At 37.8% G+C, this 16,422-nt stretch overlaps 1 protein-coding gene across 1 annotated transcript in view; it reads right to left on the bottom strand.

Annotated features, from left to right (window-relative positions):
* Window positions 1-13,621: 13,621 nt before the first annotated feature.
* The window catches only part of LOC136261313 (uncharacterized), a 92,650-nt gene continuing 89,849 nt past the window's right edge, over window positions 13,622-16,422 (bottom strand). The window contains exons 18-22 of the mRNA XM_066055293.1: window positions 14,572-14,700; window positions 14,390-14,518; window positions 14,189-14,337; window positions 13,970-14,129; window positions 13,622-13,919 (exon numbers count right to left, since the gene is read on the bottom strand). Of these exons, the coding sequence (XP_065911365.1) occupies window positions 13,830-13,919; window positions 13,970-14,129; window positions 14,189-14,337; window positions 14,390-14,518; window positions 14,572-14,700 (657 nt within the window). The 3' untranslated portion in view covers window positions 13,622-13,829. The remainder of the gene's footprint in view (window positions 13,920-13,969; window positions 14,130-14,188; window positions 14,338-14,389; window positions 14,519-14,571; window positions 14,701-16,422) is intronic.

Below are 16,422 nucleotides of genomic sequence, written 5' to 3'. Positions count from 1 at the left end.
GCTAGTCGTCCTGTCTTGCAGGATATTGCTTTGAGGACAACCACCAGGAGTGGCATTTCTCGTGGCCTAGCATACCGCCATCTGCTAGAGCAACTCTCTGTTTGTCTGTGGCGCCACAATGCCCGGACATTTTTACATCTATTTAGCCTGTTGCCTGGCAGTCCTTTGTGGGAGTTGAACTCTGTTTCATGCTTCCACTCCCTGCAGTTTGGTCAGTAGTCTGCAGGGCTTTCTTGTTAAGGCCCCTGTCCGGGGGTTTTGCTGTGTGTATGCTGGCGGTCCATGCGGTGTTTTTGTAGGCCTGTGTAGGCTCTGTAGGTTTAGCTGCTCAGTTTTCTTTCTTCTGCTTTTTGTCATTTATAAATTAAATTAGGTTTAACTTCTAGCTAGAGATCGGGGAGGATGGGAGTGCCATTAGAGCCGGAAGTGAAAAAAAAAAATTAGAGCGAAATCGCTTCACGCGTTCCTGAGATATGCGACTTCAAAAATTGGCTTAGTTTCTTCATTGTTTTTTTTTTTCTTCTTATTTTTCTTCCTCTTTTCGCACACTTACAAAAACTGCTATAAAACGCGAACGCCATATCCGATCGCCTGCAAATTTGGCACACAGAAGGGGGGTATAAAGGCGCATCTCTGTACCAACGTTGGCTAGGATACGATAAACAGGAAAGAGTTATGATCGATTATTCACGAAAAATAACACCCGATATGTTGTCACGCCTACAGGGTAAACCGCGTATGGGAAGAAGCTGAAAATCGGTGGGTAATTAGGTTAACTATTGAACCTCAAACCTTTTGTGGTTTGAAAGAAATCGAGCTAAAAACCAGGAAGATACAACGAAAAAACCAACAGTGTGTAACAATTATGCAATCGAGATTAGCTAATAAAAAACGACTACTTGCCACGCCTACCAGATAAACCGCTAGGGGGAATGCTTTGAAAATCGCTGTATAGATGGAGTAATCATCTTAGAAAGGCTCTTCAATGGTGTAGAAGAATCAGACTTAAAGCCACGGAGTTAGAACAAGAAATCCAACTTGGTGCAGCAAGTGCGAGATCGAGATACTCTAATAGAGCAGTCATCCTAATAGAGCAGTCACCCTGAAGAGAATTCAAGAGATCAGCTAGAAACTAGTGTTATTTTAGTACAGCAAATTCATTTTGGTTTAGTTCTAGTTCTAGTACTCCAATTCTGTCATAGTTTTAGTTAGTTTTAGTTCTAGTATCCCAATTCCACCAAAGTTTTAGTTAGTATTAGTTCTAGTACCCCAATTCCACCAAAGTTTTAGTTAGTATTAGTTCTGGTACCCCATATTTCTGTAATTTAGTTAGTATTAGTTTCATTTTAGTTAGTGTTAGTTTTAGTGTTAGATATCTTCACATATACTAACCTTGGTAGCACCCCCTAGACTTACAGAAACTTTAGATTTGGTGTTTTGATGTTCAGCACTATTTCCACTTACCATTGTGCACAAATGAACAAAAGCTCTAATAGAACTGAGCTTAAATAACCTAAATAGGCAGAATTAATGCTGAATAGCAATGTTTCAGAGGAGGTTGGACACGATACAAGCACTTCTGAAATATATTTCTGTTAATTGTGTAATTCTTATATATGACAAGGAGTAAGTGATAGAAGAAATGTTTAGCAATATCCACATTATGTTACCTTGTGCTTCTTAAGATGAACAGCAAATTCTTATTGCAAGGCGGGTGTGTGAGTTTCTAATTCTCTTTTTGATTCTGATTAGGCCAAACTAGCGGCATCCGCTCTTCTTTTTCAATACTCTGAGAGGCTTTGTTAGCATGCACATTGCTTTCTTCGACAATCATTGTGTTTAAATACACGTACATATGGCATTCCTATATAGTATTACACATGGATTCCACCCAGCGAATGCTTACACAAGTGATCCTGTAGATTTCAAGATCAATTTACGTGCCTGGAGTAGTGGGGTTGAATGGGGTTGACCGGCTGAATAGACTAAACTTGAAGTGCACTCTCGAATGGTATTTGTGAAAACTTTCGTGAACACTTGGTTAAACTTTCAATACAAAATGTATGCACTCATGTGTGCATGTCCAACCTCCTCTGACAATGTTTATGGTAGCATTTGCAGGCATTTGCAGGCATCACCATCTTCAAAGAAAAGTGTTAAGTGGTTATAGTGTACAACACCCTTTTATGTAGGATTGCTTGAGAAACCTTTTAGTTAATTCTAGTTCTTGAACTAAAAGTTTTAAAGGTTTTGGTTTAGTTCTAGTTTTTGAACCAAAACTTGAAAGAATTTTAGTTTAGTTTTAGTTTTAGAACTAAAATAGACCACAATTTTAGTTTAGTTCTAGTGTACTAGAACTAGAATTAAATTGCTGTACTAAAACTAGATTTAGTTCTAGTTCCTTAGAACTAAAACAACACTACTAGAAACAAGCAACCTGTATAGAGATCAGCTAGAAACAAGTCATGCACCCTGTAGAGAGATCAGCTACAAACAATTCACCCTGTAGAGAGATCAGCTAGAAAAAGTTACCTTATAGGGAGTTCATGCAACTATATGGAAAGGGATAGTTCAGCTAGAAGAAATCACCTTGTAGAGTTCAGCTACAAAGAAACTACCATGTAGAGAGTTCAACTACAAACAAATCGCCCTGTACAGAGATCAATAGAAGAAGTTACCTTGTAGAGAGTTCAGTTACAAAGAAACCATCATGTAGAAAGTTCAGCTACAAACTAGTGACCTTGTAGAGACATCAGCTAAAAGAAGTTACCTTATAGAGAGTTCAGCTACAGAGAAACTATCATGTAGAGAGTTCAGCTACAGAGAAACTATCATGTAGAGAGTTCAGCTGCAAACAAATCACATGTAGAGAGTTCAGCTACAAGCAAATCTCCCTGTAGAGAGATCAGCTAGACGAAGTTTCCTTGTAGAGAGTTCAGCTACAAACAAATCACCGTGTAGAAAGATCAGCTAGAAGAAATTACCTTGTAGAGAGTTCAACTACAAAGAAACCATCATGTTGAGAGTTCAGCTGCAAACAAAACACCTGTAGAGAGTTCAGCTACAAGCAAAGTTCCCTGTAGAGAGATCAGCTAGAAGAAGTTTCCTTGTAGAGAGTTCAGCTACAAACAAATCACCCTCTAGAAAGATCAGCTAGAAGGAGTCACCTTGTAGAGAGTTCAGTTACAAAGAAACCATCATGTAGAGAGTTCAGCTACAAACTAGTGACCTTGTAGAGACATCAGCTAAAATAAATTACCTTGTACTGAGTTCAGCTACAAAGAAACCATCATGTAGAGCCTCGCTCCAGGTATGTTCACAAGCCATCTTTGGCAGGTTTTAGTAAACCTACTTTTTGAAACCTACCAACAATGGTTCAGGAACATACCTCTGTAGAGAGTTCAGCTGCAAACAAATCTCCCTGTAGAAAGATCAGCTAGAAGAAGTCACCTTGTAGAGAGTTCAGCTACAAAGAAACCACCATGTAGAGAGTTCAGCTGCAAACAAATCACCTGTAGAGAGTTCAGCTAGAAACAAGTCACCCTGTAGAGAGATCAGCTAGAAACAAGTCATCCTGTAGAGAGTTCAGCTAGAAGAAGTCACATTGTAGAGAGTTCAGCTACAAAGAAACTACCATGTAGAGAGTTCAGCTGCAAACAAACACCCTGTAGAGAACTCAGCTACAAACACATCGCCCTGTAGAAAGATCAGCTAGAAGAAGTTACCTTGTAGGGAGTTCAGCTACAAACAAAATCACCCTGTAGAGAGTTCAGCTACAAAGAAATCATCATGTAGAGAGTTCAGCTGCAAACAAATCATCCTGTAGAGAGTTCAGCTATGAAAAGATCACCCTGTAGAGAGTTCAGCTAGAAGAAGTCACCTTTTAGAGAGTTCAGCTACAAAGCAACCACTATGTAGAGAGTTCAGCTGCAAATAAATCACCCTGTAGAGAATTCAGCTACAAACAAATTGCCCTGTAGAGAGACCAGCTAGAAACAAGTCACCCTGTAGACAGATCAGCTAGAAGAAGTTACCTTGTAGAGAGTTCAGCTGCAAACAAATCACTCTGTAGAGAATTCAACTACAAACAGATAACCCTGCAGAGAGTTCAGCTAGAGTCAAGTCACCCTGTAGAGAGAATCCTGTAAAGAGTTCATCTACGTACACGCAAATCACTCTGTAGAGAGTTCAGCTACATTTCAAGTCACCCAGTAGAGAGATCAGCTGCAAATTATCCTGTGGGGATTAATTGACATGTAATAAATATATATATAATTTGTACATTTACTGATAAAATCAGAATGAGTTAAAGTATTTATAAAATCTTTTTCTTTTTCCTGTGGTAAAGAAAAAAACATAGGTTAAAAAGCCCCAAAGCTGGCCATAGGCCGGCTTTGGGGTATACAAATACAAAAAGAAGTGAAATCTAATCAAAAACAGCCAAGCTGTAAAAAAAGGAGTGCGGCCCTTGAAAAGGCTATGGTGAAAAAAGATGTGAAATCCAAGGTGGCGGCCAAGAAATGGCTGTGATGGTAGGTTAATGGTAAAAATTTTAATAACAACAATTCAGGTGAATTTGGTACCGCTTGGCCGCACCCCTTTTTTACAGCTTGGCTGTTTTTGATTAGATAAAGTAAACATGAGTAAACATAAGGTAAACATGGGTACACTTGGGGTAAACATGGGTTAAAATAGGTACACATAAGGTAAACATGGGTATATGTTTCCCTTACGATTCTTGAAAACTTTTCAACAAGGGGGCCCATTCCCCCATAGAATTGCCTATGTACCTACAGTGTACATAGATTTTAGATAAGACAATTTACTTCAATTACCAACGTATATATAACTACGTATACATGCAAACATTAGGAACATCATAAATTTGAATTTATGATGTTTACTTGTTAAAGATGTGGAGAAAACATGGAAAAAATAGGGTGACAGTGAGGTGAACTAAAAATGAACATACGTAAGCTAAAGTAAAGATGGGCACAGATAACAGATAAAACTAGAAAACATCAGAGCATGATTAACATTTCACAACTATAAGGTGAACATGAAATAATTCAAAGGATATGTGTTACAAAACAGTAGAAACTGAAACTGAAAATGGAAAGCTAAACCTGGAAAAACCAAATTGCTATAAACTTGTACAAAGACCATCCTTATGATAAGAATTATAGCTAGCAACCAATCACAAGTGTGCATGTAATACAAAAGCCAAACATTTCTGACCACAGCATGCATGCCTATAGTTGGATATATCAAAGCTGTATAGCACCAGGAGTCTAAAAGCCAGCGGTGGTTCATAAACTTCTGATAGTACAAAGTACACTCAATTGTAAGGAAACAATACAGTGGTGTTTGTGAGCTGTGATATTAGCTAGCTGACTACTTAAAAGCTATACTGTACATGCATGATGACTGACTTGTCATACATGTGTAATATCAATTACCACCATTGCCTCTAGCTTATTATCATTTTAGTTATCCATAGAAGCATTTATATATAAAAGTATAGCTACAAATAATTGTAAAAATAAAATATGGGGAATAGAGATTGTAGAAAAAATAAAAGCATGTTAAACGCACACACAGATCTCTATTCGGACTCAAATATGCATTTGTACACTCAGTACTTATCTGCTCCTAATTATTAAAAAATATTGTTTATTGCTTTTCCCTTAGTTTCTACCATATCAGTTGCGTCTGAATATCTTACTGTTACCATGCACTCACTGTATTTTTAAAGATATACATTTTACATACCAAAAAATAAAGTGTTATAACAATTAAGTATCTTTTCACCTTAAAATATGTCTCTCTCCATATGTGGCTAGATATAGGATATGATGGATTTCAGACCCCTTTTCTGTATAGCTTGGTAAACAAGGTAAACATGGTAAACACAGTGACTGAGACAAATATTAAACAAACAGGTGAACAATTGAGTTCAATGTTTAACTAAATATGAGGTAAACATGGGGTAAAAAGAATAAACATGGGATACAATGTTGCATAATATGGAGTAAACTGAGTGAATATGGGTATGCGTGAGGTGAAATACAGTACTAATATGAATAAAAAGTAAATGTGGGGTAAAACATGGTAAACATGGAAGGGGTAAACTAAGGTGAACATGAGTTGAAATAGGTACACATGCATCAGGTAAAGTAAGGTAAAAATGGGTAAATGTGAGTAAAAAGTACACGTTAGGTAAACATGGGTACACTTGGGTAGTTAAAGATGGGGTGAACGGAGTAAAAATTAAACCATCCATGGCAATCATGAGGTACATATATACTCTTGTAATAAGGTAAACAGAGTTACACTGTAATATATTGCAGCGAATATATTATGGTGTAAACTAAGCTAAGGATGAACTGGTAAACTGTTGCATACTATATGATCATGAACTACAGTACAGCAGCTGATGTAGAATTTTCAAGTAAATTTGGGGTAAACAGAGTAGACATGGGTCAACGTTGAAACCGGGTCACTACTGCTGACCCGGATGACCCACTGACCCGGATTTGACCCGGATTAATTAAAGCCGAGACGTGTTTCGGCTAGTCTCGGGCGAGCGAACGAGTCTACATTTTGAGCGCTCGATTCGTGTTGAGTAAATATTGCAACTTCAGCCTAGCTGTAGGTCGAAGACCAAAAAAAAAAAAGATCCAGCTGCAGGCTGCCATAGAATTGCCTTCTGCACCTACAGTGTACATAGATTGTATAGATAAGACAATTTACTTCAATTGCCAATGTAGCTATATATACCTGCATGCAAACGTGTTTATTCATTAAAGATGTGGAGAAAAGACGGTTAAACCTGAGGTGACAGTGAGGTGAACTAAAAATGAACATAGGTAAGCTACAGTAAACATAGGTAAAGATAACAGATAGAACTAGAAAATGTTAATATAATGGTGAACTTGAAGTAATTCAAAGAATATGCGTCATAGAAACTGATTGAAAACTGAAACCGAAAATGGAAAGTTAAAACTGGACCCTATATATAGCAAAAGACATACATTGCTGACCACAGCACGCTATACACTGCATGCCTATATAGTTGGAGCTCTATAGCATCAGGAGCTTATAAGCTGGACCGGAGGCAGAGGTGGCTTATGTTAAACACACACAGATCTCTATTCGGAATATACACTTGTGCAGCAGCATTCACTGTGAAAAAGGTGGGATATAAGATGGTATTTTCAGTGGCTTATTGAATACAAATAAGCTTTAATATAAACCCTGTATTATACTCATGTTATACTTTAGTATAATGCATACTATACTATTACATATATGGTTTCAGTTTATTTACCACATTATCTGAAATAGTTTATATCTAGTATAATTCCCACACTATACCATCACATATATGGTTTCAGTATGTTTAACACATTAACTAGAGCCTTACATGAGATTGTTAGTATAATACAGGTTATATCAAGCTTTTTTGTATTCAATAAGCCACTGGAAATACCATCTTATATCCCTCTTTTTTCACAGTGATTCCCAGTACTTATAATTATCTGCTCCTGTTTACCTAGGTTTATCTTTTTTCACCATGTCCTATTTGGGGGCCGCACCTTTTTTACAGCTTAGCTGTTTTTGATTAGATATTATATACTCTAATAAAGCAATCACATTGAAATAAAATACTCTAAACAGCAACCAGTTAAAGAATTCAAGACTTTTTAAAGCTTAAACATCAACGAAAATGGTCTGATACAGCAAGAAACTGGCCAATTATGGTGGCATAATTTTGGGAATAATGGGCAATTCTCAAAAACATAATAGGTGAATTTTTGAGCACTGCTCAAAAGTATAATGCTCAAATTTTGGAGCATGATAGTCTTATGCCTACTGTGTTGTAGTTTGGTGCCAGAAGATCTAGTATTGAAACTGACATAGTTCAAGATATTGAACTTATCTTTAGGAGTCTTAAGGTTACGGTATAGTCACGGGCAATCGTTCAAAATTTTGAATGCCTATCGATACTTTTTGAGAAGCCCATAAAACCAGTCTAGCAGCGTAAAAGTTTTAAATGAAGGTGAAGCCCTTCATATTTAATGTTTTTATGTAGCTACAGTGTAGTTTGAGGCAGGTGGAACACTACAATTTGTTGTAGTAACACAAGTAAGCCAGCCCGGACATCGCTCAGCTCCAGCTGTCACTACCATGTTTTTCCGCCGCCAAATACAGCAAAAGCTGTAGGCTCTATTGGCTTTTCTGGGGTATAGTGATATTGTATATTAAATTTATTAGGTCCTGTGGAAGCGTTTTTGGCGTGTTTCTTCCCAGTGACTCAGATACATACCTTCAAAGAGCTTGTTTCACTCGAAAAAACTACTAAAAGTTCAATAAAACGTCTATACAACCAGTAACTTAAAAAATCGCTTCCACAGGACCTAGATATTTAAATTGTTTAGCCACTTGTGTTGAAATTATAAGGATTCAGTAATCTGTTAGTCTGGTTTTTGGCGGCACGTTTTTATAAAACATCGCTCTATTGTAGACCACACACCCAAGAACAGTCGTTGTTCTGTAGTAAAAACAAACAAGCACAATTAGTTGTATTGCTAACACAACACAGTTGTTGAAATTATTTATCCCTGCTTGGTTTAAAGCAGGTTTTGTAATTTGTTCTGCCCACGCATTTTAAACTATTCCGTAACCTTAAGTGATTTGATGAAAAAAAGGATGTCAGATATTTCGTAAATATAATTATATCAATGGCAATTAACATACCAAGTTGGGTCAATCTAGTTCTGTAGTCTGAAGTGTAATCGGAGAGTATGAATTTAGTAGCATGTCTTTGTACCTTCTCAATTAATTCAATATCTTTCAAAAAATAAATATAAGGTCTTCACAATGTGGAGCAGTATAACAGTTTAGATCTTACTAATGATATCTAATCCAAAACAGCCAAGCTGTAAAAAAAGTGTGTGGCCCTCAGAAAGGCGGCACAAAAATTCACCTGAATTGTCGTTCTTAAAATTTTTACCATTAACCTACCATCACAGCCATTTCTTGGCCGCCACCTTGGATTTCACATCTTTTTTCACCATAGCCTTTCTGAGGGCCGCACACTTTTTTTACAGCTTGGCTGTTTTGGATTAGATTTCATTTCTTTTTGTATTTGTATACCCCAAAGCCGGCCTATGGCCAGCTTTGGGACTTTTTTAACCTATGTTGTTTTTCTTTACTACAGGAAGAAGAAAAGATGAAGTAGATGTACTTTAAATATTTTATCAGTAAATGTACAAATTATATATATAATACATATGTGACTGGATTTGCGAAAAGGGGCCTTCCACACACAATTTGCCAACTTTGACAATTGATAACTTCAGATTGGAAAGAGCTATTACCTTGAAATTTGGGCAGTGGTGATTTCTTTGCAGCTGAACTCTCTACATGATGGTTTCTTTGTAGCTGAACTCTCTACAAGGTAATTTCTTCTAGCTGATCTCTCTACAGGGAGATTTGTTTGTAGCTGAACTATCTACAAGGTAACTTCTTCTAGCTGATCTCTTCACAGGGTGATTTGTTTGTAGCTGAACTATCTACAAGGTAACTTCTTCTAGCTGATCTCTCTACAGGTGATTTGTTTGCAGCTGAGCTCTTTACAGAATGGTTTCTTTGTAGCTGAACTCTCTAAAAGGTAGCTTCTTCTAACTGATCTTTCTACAGGGCAATTTGTTTGTGGCTGAGTTCTCTACAGGGTGTTTTTTTGCAGCTGAACTCTCTACATGGTGGTTTCTTTGTAGCTGAACTCTCTACAAGGTATATAACTTCTTCTAGCTGATCTCTCTACAGGGTGATTTGTTTGTAGCTGAACGATCTACAAGGTAACTTCTTCTAGTTGATCACTCTACAGGGTGATTTGTTTGTAGCTGAACGATCTACAAGGTAACTTCTTCTAGCTGATCTCTCTACAGGGTGGTTCTTTATAGCTGAACTCTCTAAAAGGTAACTTCTTCTAACTGATCTTTCTACAGGGCAATTTGTTTGTGGCTGCATTTTCTACAGGGTGATTTCTTTGCAGCTGAACTCTCTACATGGTGGTTTCTTTGTAGCTGAACTCTCTACAAAAATAATTTCTTCTAGCTGATCTCTCTACAGGGTGATTTGTTTGTAGCTGAATTCTGTACAGGTGATTTGTTTCTTTGTAGCTGAACTCTCTACAAGGTAACTTCTTCTAACTGATCTTTCTACAGGGCAATTTCTTCGTGGCAGAATTTTATACAGGGTGATTTCTTTGCAGCTGAACTCTCTACATGGTGGTTTCTTTGTAGCTGAACTCTCTACAAGGTAACTTCTTCTAGCTGATCTCTCTACAGGGTGATTTTGTTTGTAGCTGAATTCTGTACAGGTGATTTGTTTGCAGCTGAGCTCTTTACAGAATGGTTTCTTTGTAGCTCACCTCTCTACAAGGAATTTCTTCTAGCTGATCTCTCTACAGGGAGATCTGCTTGTAGCTGAAGTATCTACAAGGTAACTTCTTCTAACTGATCTTTCTACAGGGCAATTTGTTTCTGGCAGAATTTTATACAGGGTGATTTCTTTGCAGCTGAACTCTCTACATGGTGGTTTCTTTGTAGCTGAACTCTCTACAAAGTAATTTCTTCTAGCTGATCTCTCTACAGGGTGATTTGTTTGTAGCTGAACGATCTACAAGGCAACTTCTTCTAGCTGATCTCTCTACAGGGTGATTTGTTTGTAGCTGAACTATCTACAAGGTAACTTCTTCTAGCTGATCTCTCTACAGTGTGATTTGTTTGTAGTTGAACGATCTACAAGGTAACTTCTTCTAGCTGATCTCTCTACAGGGTGATTTGTTTGTAGCTGAATTCTGTACAGGTGATTTGTTTGCAGCTGAGCTCTTTACAGATTGGTTTCTTTGTAGCTGAACTCTCTAAAAGGTAACTTCTTCTAACTGATCTTTCTACAGGGCAATTTGTTTGTGGCTGAATTTTCTACAGGGTGATTTCTTTGCAGCTGAACTCTCTACTTGGTGGTTTCTTTGTAGCTGAACTATGTACAAGGTAATTTCTTCTAGCTGATCTCTCTACAGGGTGATTTGTTTGTAGCTGAATTCTGTACAGGTGATTTGTTTGCAGCTGAGCTCTAAACAGAATGGTTTCTTTGTAGCTGAACTCTCTACAAGGTAACTTTTCTAGCTGATGTCTCTACAAGGTGACTAGTTTGTAGCTGAACTCTCTACATGGTGGTTTCTTTGTAACTGAACTTTCTACAAGGTGACTTCTTCTAGCTGATCTTTCTACAGGGTGATTTGTTTGTAGCTGAACTCTCTACAAGGTAACTTATTCTAGCTGATCTCTCTACAGGGAGATTTGTTTGTAGCTGAACTCTCTACAGGTAATTTGTTTGAAACTGAACTCTCTAAATGATGGTTTCTTTGTAGCTGAACTCTCTACAAGTTAACTTCTTCTAGCTGATTTCTCTACAGGGTGATTTGCTTGTAGCTGAACTATCTACAAGATAACTTCTTCTAGCTGATCTCTCTACAGGGAGATTGGTTTGTAGCTGAACTCTCTACAGGTGATTTGTTTGAAACTGAACTCTCTAAATGATGGTTTCTTTGTAGCTGAACTCTCTCAAGGTAACTTCTTCTAGCTGATGTCTTTACAGGGTCACTAGTTTGTAGCTGAACTCTCTACATGATGGTTTCTTTGTAGCTGAACTCTCTGCAAGGTAACTTCTTCTATTGATCTCTCCACAGGGCGATTAGTTTGTAGCTGAACTCTCTACATGGTGGTTTCTTTGTAGCTGAACTCTACAAGGTGATTTTTTCTAGCTGAACTATCTCTTTCCACAGTTGCATGGACTCCCTACAAGGTAACTTCTTCTAGCTGATCTCTCTACAGGGTGACTTGTGTGTAGCTGATCTCTATACAGGTTTCTTATTTCTAGCTGATCTCTTGAATTCTCTTCAGGGTGACTGCTCTATTAGGATGACTGCTCTATTAGAGTATCTCGATCTCGCACTTGCTGCACCAAGTTGGATTTCGTGATATAACTCCGTGGCTTTAAGTCTGATTCTTCTACACCATTGATGAGCCTTTCTAAGATGATTACTCCATCTGTACAACGATTTTCAAAGCATTACCCCAAGTGGTTTATCTGGTAGGCGTGGCAAGCAGTCGTTTTTTTTTATTAGCTAATCTCGATTGCGTAATTGTTACACACTGTTGGTTTTTTTGTTGTATCTTCCTGTTTTTTAGCTCGATTTCTTTCAAACCACAAAAGGTTTGAGGTTCAATAGTTAACCTATTCACCCACCGATTTTCAGCTTCTTCCCATACGCGGTTTACCCTGTAGCCGTGACAACATATTGGTGTTATTTTTCGTGAATAATCGCTCATAACTCTTTGCCTGTTTATCGTATTCCAGCCAATGTTGGTACCGAGATGCGCCCTTATATCCCCCTTCTGTGTGCCAAATTTCAAGGCGATCGGATATGGCGTTCGAGTTTTATAGCAGTTTTTGTAAGTGTGCGACAAGAAAAAGAAAAATAAGAAGAAAAAAAAACGAAGAAACTGAGCCAATTTTTGAAGTCGCATATCTCGGGAACGCGCGAAGCGATTTCGCTCAAATTTGGAATGTGGAGTGCTGCAGTTGGGGGGCATGTCCACAGCAAAAATCGTCTTGTTTCATCCAGGAAGCACAGAGCTACGGAGGTGCGAAAATTGCGTTTTCTTTCTTCCTGTCATTAGACTACAACAAGTTTGATACTGAAATTTGATTGGCTGAAAACGTGGTCTCTAAATCTCGTAGAGCCACGGTCATGTCCAATAGAGACCACGCTCTGAGGCGATACGAAGCACGATAATTACGCGCCTGTAACATTGGCAACGCATGGGCATTTAAATGGCTAGTAACAGCCGTACTGAATTAGAGGGAGGTGTAATGGGCTTGTTTGTAGTAATCAACACTACATTACTTGCTTACAAGCAGCTGTCGAGGCACAACAACAGCAACAATGAGTTGTAGTCCACTCGCTGAGTCCAGTACTTCGATACATAGCACGCGCCTGTAACATTGGCAACGCATGGGCGTTTAAACGGGTAGCAACAGCCACGCTGAGGTCCCGCCATGTCGGGAGGTGTAGAGGGCTTGTTTCTAGTAATTAGCCATACATTTCCTATTTACAAGCAGCTGTCAACTCAAGGTACAATAACGAGTTGTAGTCTAAATAAGTTAGACGTCAAGAACCACTGGGTTCTACGGGATTTAGAAAACCCTCAGGCGCTACAGCCCAGGGCCTTCGAGTTTTCTAAATCCCGTAGAACCCTGGTTCTTGACGTCTAACTATTATATATACTCACGGGTGTTACGCGCCGGCTTCTTGGGCCGCACGACACACTACCGTGTCTTGATGTAAGGGATTTTCTAGCCTGAGGACAATGCAAATCCTTGAATACTCTATGTAATAGTCCAAGTAACTTGTAGGTTTTAGAGGAAATCATAACTTACTGCACTTTGTCTTTACTTCTGTTCTTTTTGTTGTCTTCATATTTTCTTCAGCTAGTTATGTTTGCATCAGCCCATGCACAATGTATAATAGTGACTATACTGTCTGATCTTACTTGTATACATAAGAATAATAATGTTTGATCTATAATCAGCTCATTCTAATGTACACTAACATATTAACCACATAACATTATTGTGGTTTAAGTAATAAAAAAGAATAATAAAAAGTACAAATAAGTGCATGGCACATGCAGTGAAATACTATCCACTAATAAGTCAGCATAAAAAGTATCAAAAAGAAAGAATTTAGATTCAGATCAAGGCACAAGATGTTCAGTGCTTGCTGCCATTTCATTATCCATAAAAGGCTCCAATACATGCAAACTCTTTGCCCAGTCACTCAAAATCTGTTAAAATTGAAGATATAAAATCTTGCAGTTACTTACATTACATTGACCTGATAAACAAAAGCATATTGTTCTTTTGTTGATATCATCCCTCCTCTATCTTTCCTCATGGTGGTGACAATACCAATAACATCAACTTGGTTTTCATTTTCTAACTGTTGTCTTGCTACATCAGTAGCTATCAATGCTCCAGTACGATCCAATCCATCACTATGTAATGATGCATGTTAGGTGAAACTAGCAAGCATGTACACATCCTGTAAATATACCTGCAGTGGACCACTATTGGACCAGGTAGAGACTTTTTAGCCTCACCAACCTCTTGCAGAAAAGCAATCACTCCAGTTGCATCATGAGGCAGTTGATATATTCCCCATTTCTTATACCAGTAATGTCCTATATCTATGTATTTCTCCTCCTGTTAACACAATTCACCAAATAAACTTATTTTAGTAGCTAGTTGTCCTTACTGCAGCATGAACTAATCTGAAGGTGGTGATAGTGTAGTCTGGCTTGACAATCCGTTTCCTCATAGTTACAGTGATCAGACCATTTTCTTGGTGTACTACATCACTAACATCTGGCCAATAATTTATGGTCTGTTCAAACAATGTCAAATGTATCTATGTCTTTTTAGTGGAATACACTGTACCTCATTGATTTCTTCAATCATCACTATTAGTGCAGGCTTTTGTTCCCATACCATCAGCCAGAAGTCATTGATGGTGTTAGGGAGTGGTGCTTGAGTGGCTATGTAACGTTTCTCTGCTCCCTCATAACCCTAATATATTTTTGTTAGTTATCATGTGTCTGTGTACAATAAATGTTATGTAACTAGATTTTGGAAAAAAAATGGTCAGTTTGATACATTGAATACAAGGTGCTTAAATCAAATGTAACTATGTATTTATAGATAGAATCAACATCTCAAGGGAAGATTTCAAAAAAGTGCAGGGCTGTAGGGAGAAAGGTTTCCAGGGGTTTCAGGAACCTCCACTCCTGAAATTTATTTATACTGAATACACCAAAATATAGTTTGGCAGCACAAAAGTAGTGGACAATAGTACATGAATCTTACAGTATACTTATACCTCTACATGAACTTCTTTAGAAGAAAATTGTTTGCAAGATTGAGATACTCTAATTAAGTGTTTATAAATAAGAAACCATGAAATTAGACGCTCCACATCATTTAAAAGTTCTTTCTTACTGTTATAACTCTGTAACATTCTTAATCTACGTGCAAAACTGTCAGCTTATACCGCTAGTCTATTTGTGGTGAGGAGTTGGCAATGGATATAGAATTACTTCCTGTAGATGTTATAGTTAAAGCACCGCTGTGCGTGTGTACAGAAAACACAGCACAAGGGTCATGTCAAGAAGCTAATACAGCACAAGGTGAAGCCGAGTGCTGTATTTGCCTCGAGACACACCCTCTGAGTGATGTATTTTGCGTACACAAGCATAGGCAGTGCTGTAAGTGTTTTTGCTGTACTTCCTGGTCATCTTACTTTCAATCGCTTCAATTTGCCTACCAGTAAGCTGTCATATAACTTATTTGTAGTCGTAGAACAAACTGGTAGGATTAGTTTAGTTATTTTAGCATTTGACCATAGATAATATACCCCTATGGTTTGACAGTGTCACGCATGTGATCCATCGTGCCGTCTGTGTGGGTCATTGCTTCAATTTTCCATCAGTAAGTGTTTATGTAATCTATTTCTAGTGATAGAACCAACTGGTAGGATTAGTCTGGCTAGTTTTAGTGATTTACAATGTCATGCACATGATCAATTTGCTGTCTGAGTGGGGCTGTTTTCGTAACATTCCTTACATAACAATGCTATATAATTGTACTGTATCTGCCCAAATATACTGTATTTGCCCAATTATCTGCACAACTGTATAGTATTTGCCCAATTAGTCACATAACTGTGCTGTATGACCCATACAGTACAGTCATGCAGTTAATCAGTACAATATGGAAAATACAGCAAGCGATGGCACTTTTATCCTCCCACACAAAGTACAATAGACATCCTTAATACTGTTTTTTGTAGTAAGAAATCAAAATTAGGGTATGTAAACATAGCCAGGTTATATATACAAATAATCAACTTGTAATATCACAGTAATGTACTAATTCATATGTGATATGAAAGTATGTTAAACTTTAAATGTTCCAGGTCTATCGGTGACCCCAATTTCAGTAACTCATATCAGATACTATACTATTGTTGTAAACCTCTTGTCTATGCTCCTATGATGTATCCTACTTTAACAGTGGCACATAAGATCTCAGATTTTCATGTGAAATAATTAGTTGTCCAAATCAGCTAGGTCACATATAGTATACAGGCAGATGGAAAAGGCAGAAATGGTCACACATGGACACAGATATGGACACCTGTACGGTGCATCCTTAGCCTTAGAGCTATGTAAGCACTTATGCCTTATACTGAAAGCCATGATTCCTGGATGTGGCTAGTGAAACTATAGGCCA

Source organism: Dysidea avara, chromosome 7 (genome assembly GCF_963678975.1).
Source record: "Dysidea avara chromosome 7, odDysAvar1.4, whole genome shotgun sequence".
NCBI lineage: Eukaryota > Metazoa > Porifera > Demospongiae > Dictyoceratida > Dysideidae > Dysidea > Dysidea avara.
Note: the sequence above shows the minus strand (reverse complement) of the source record. Positions and strands in the feature narration are given on the sequence as shown.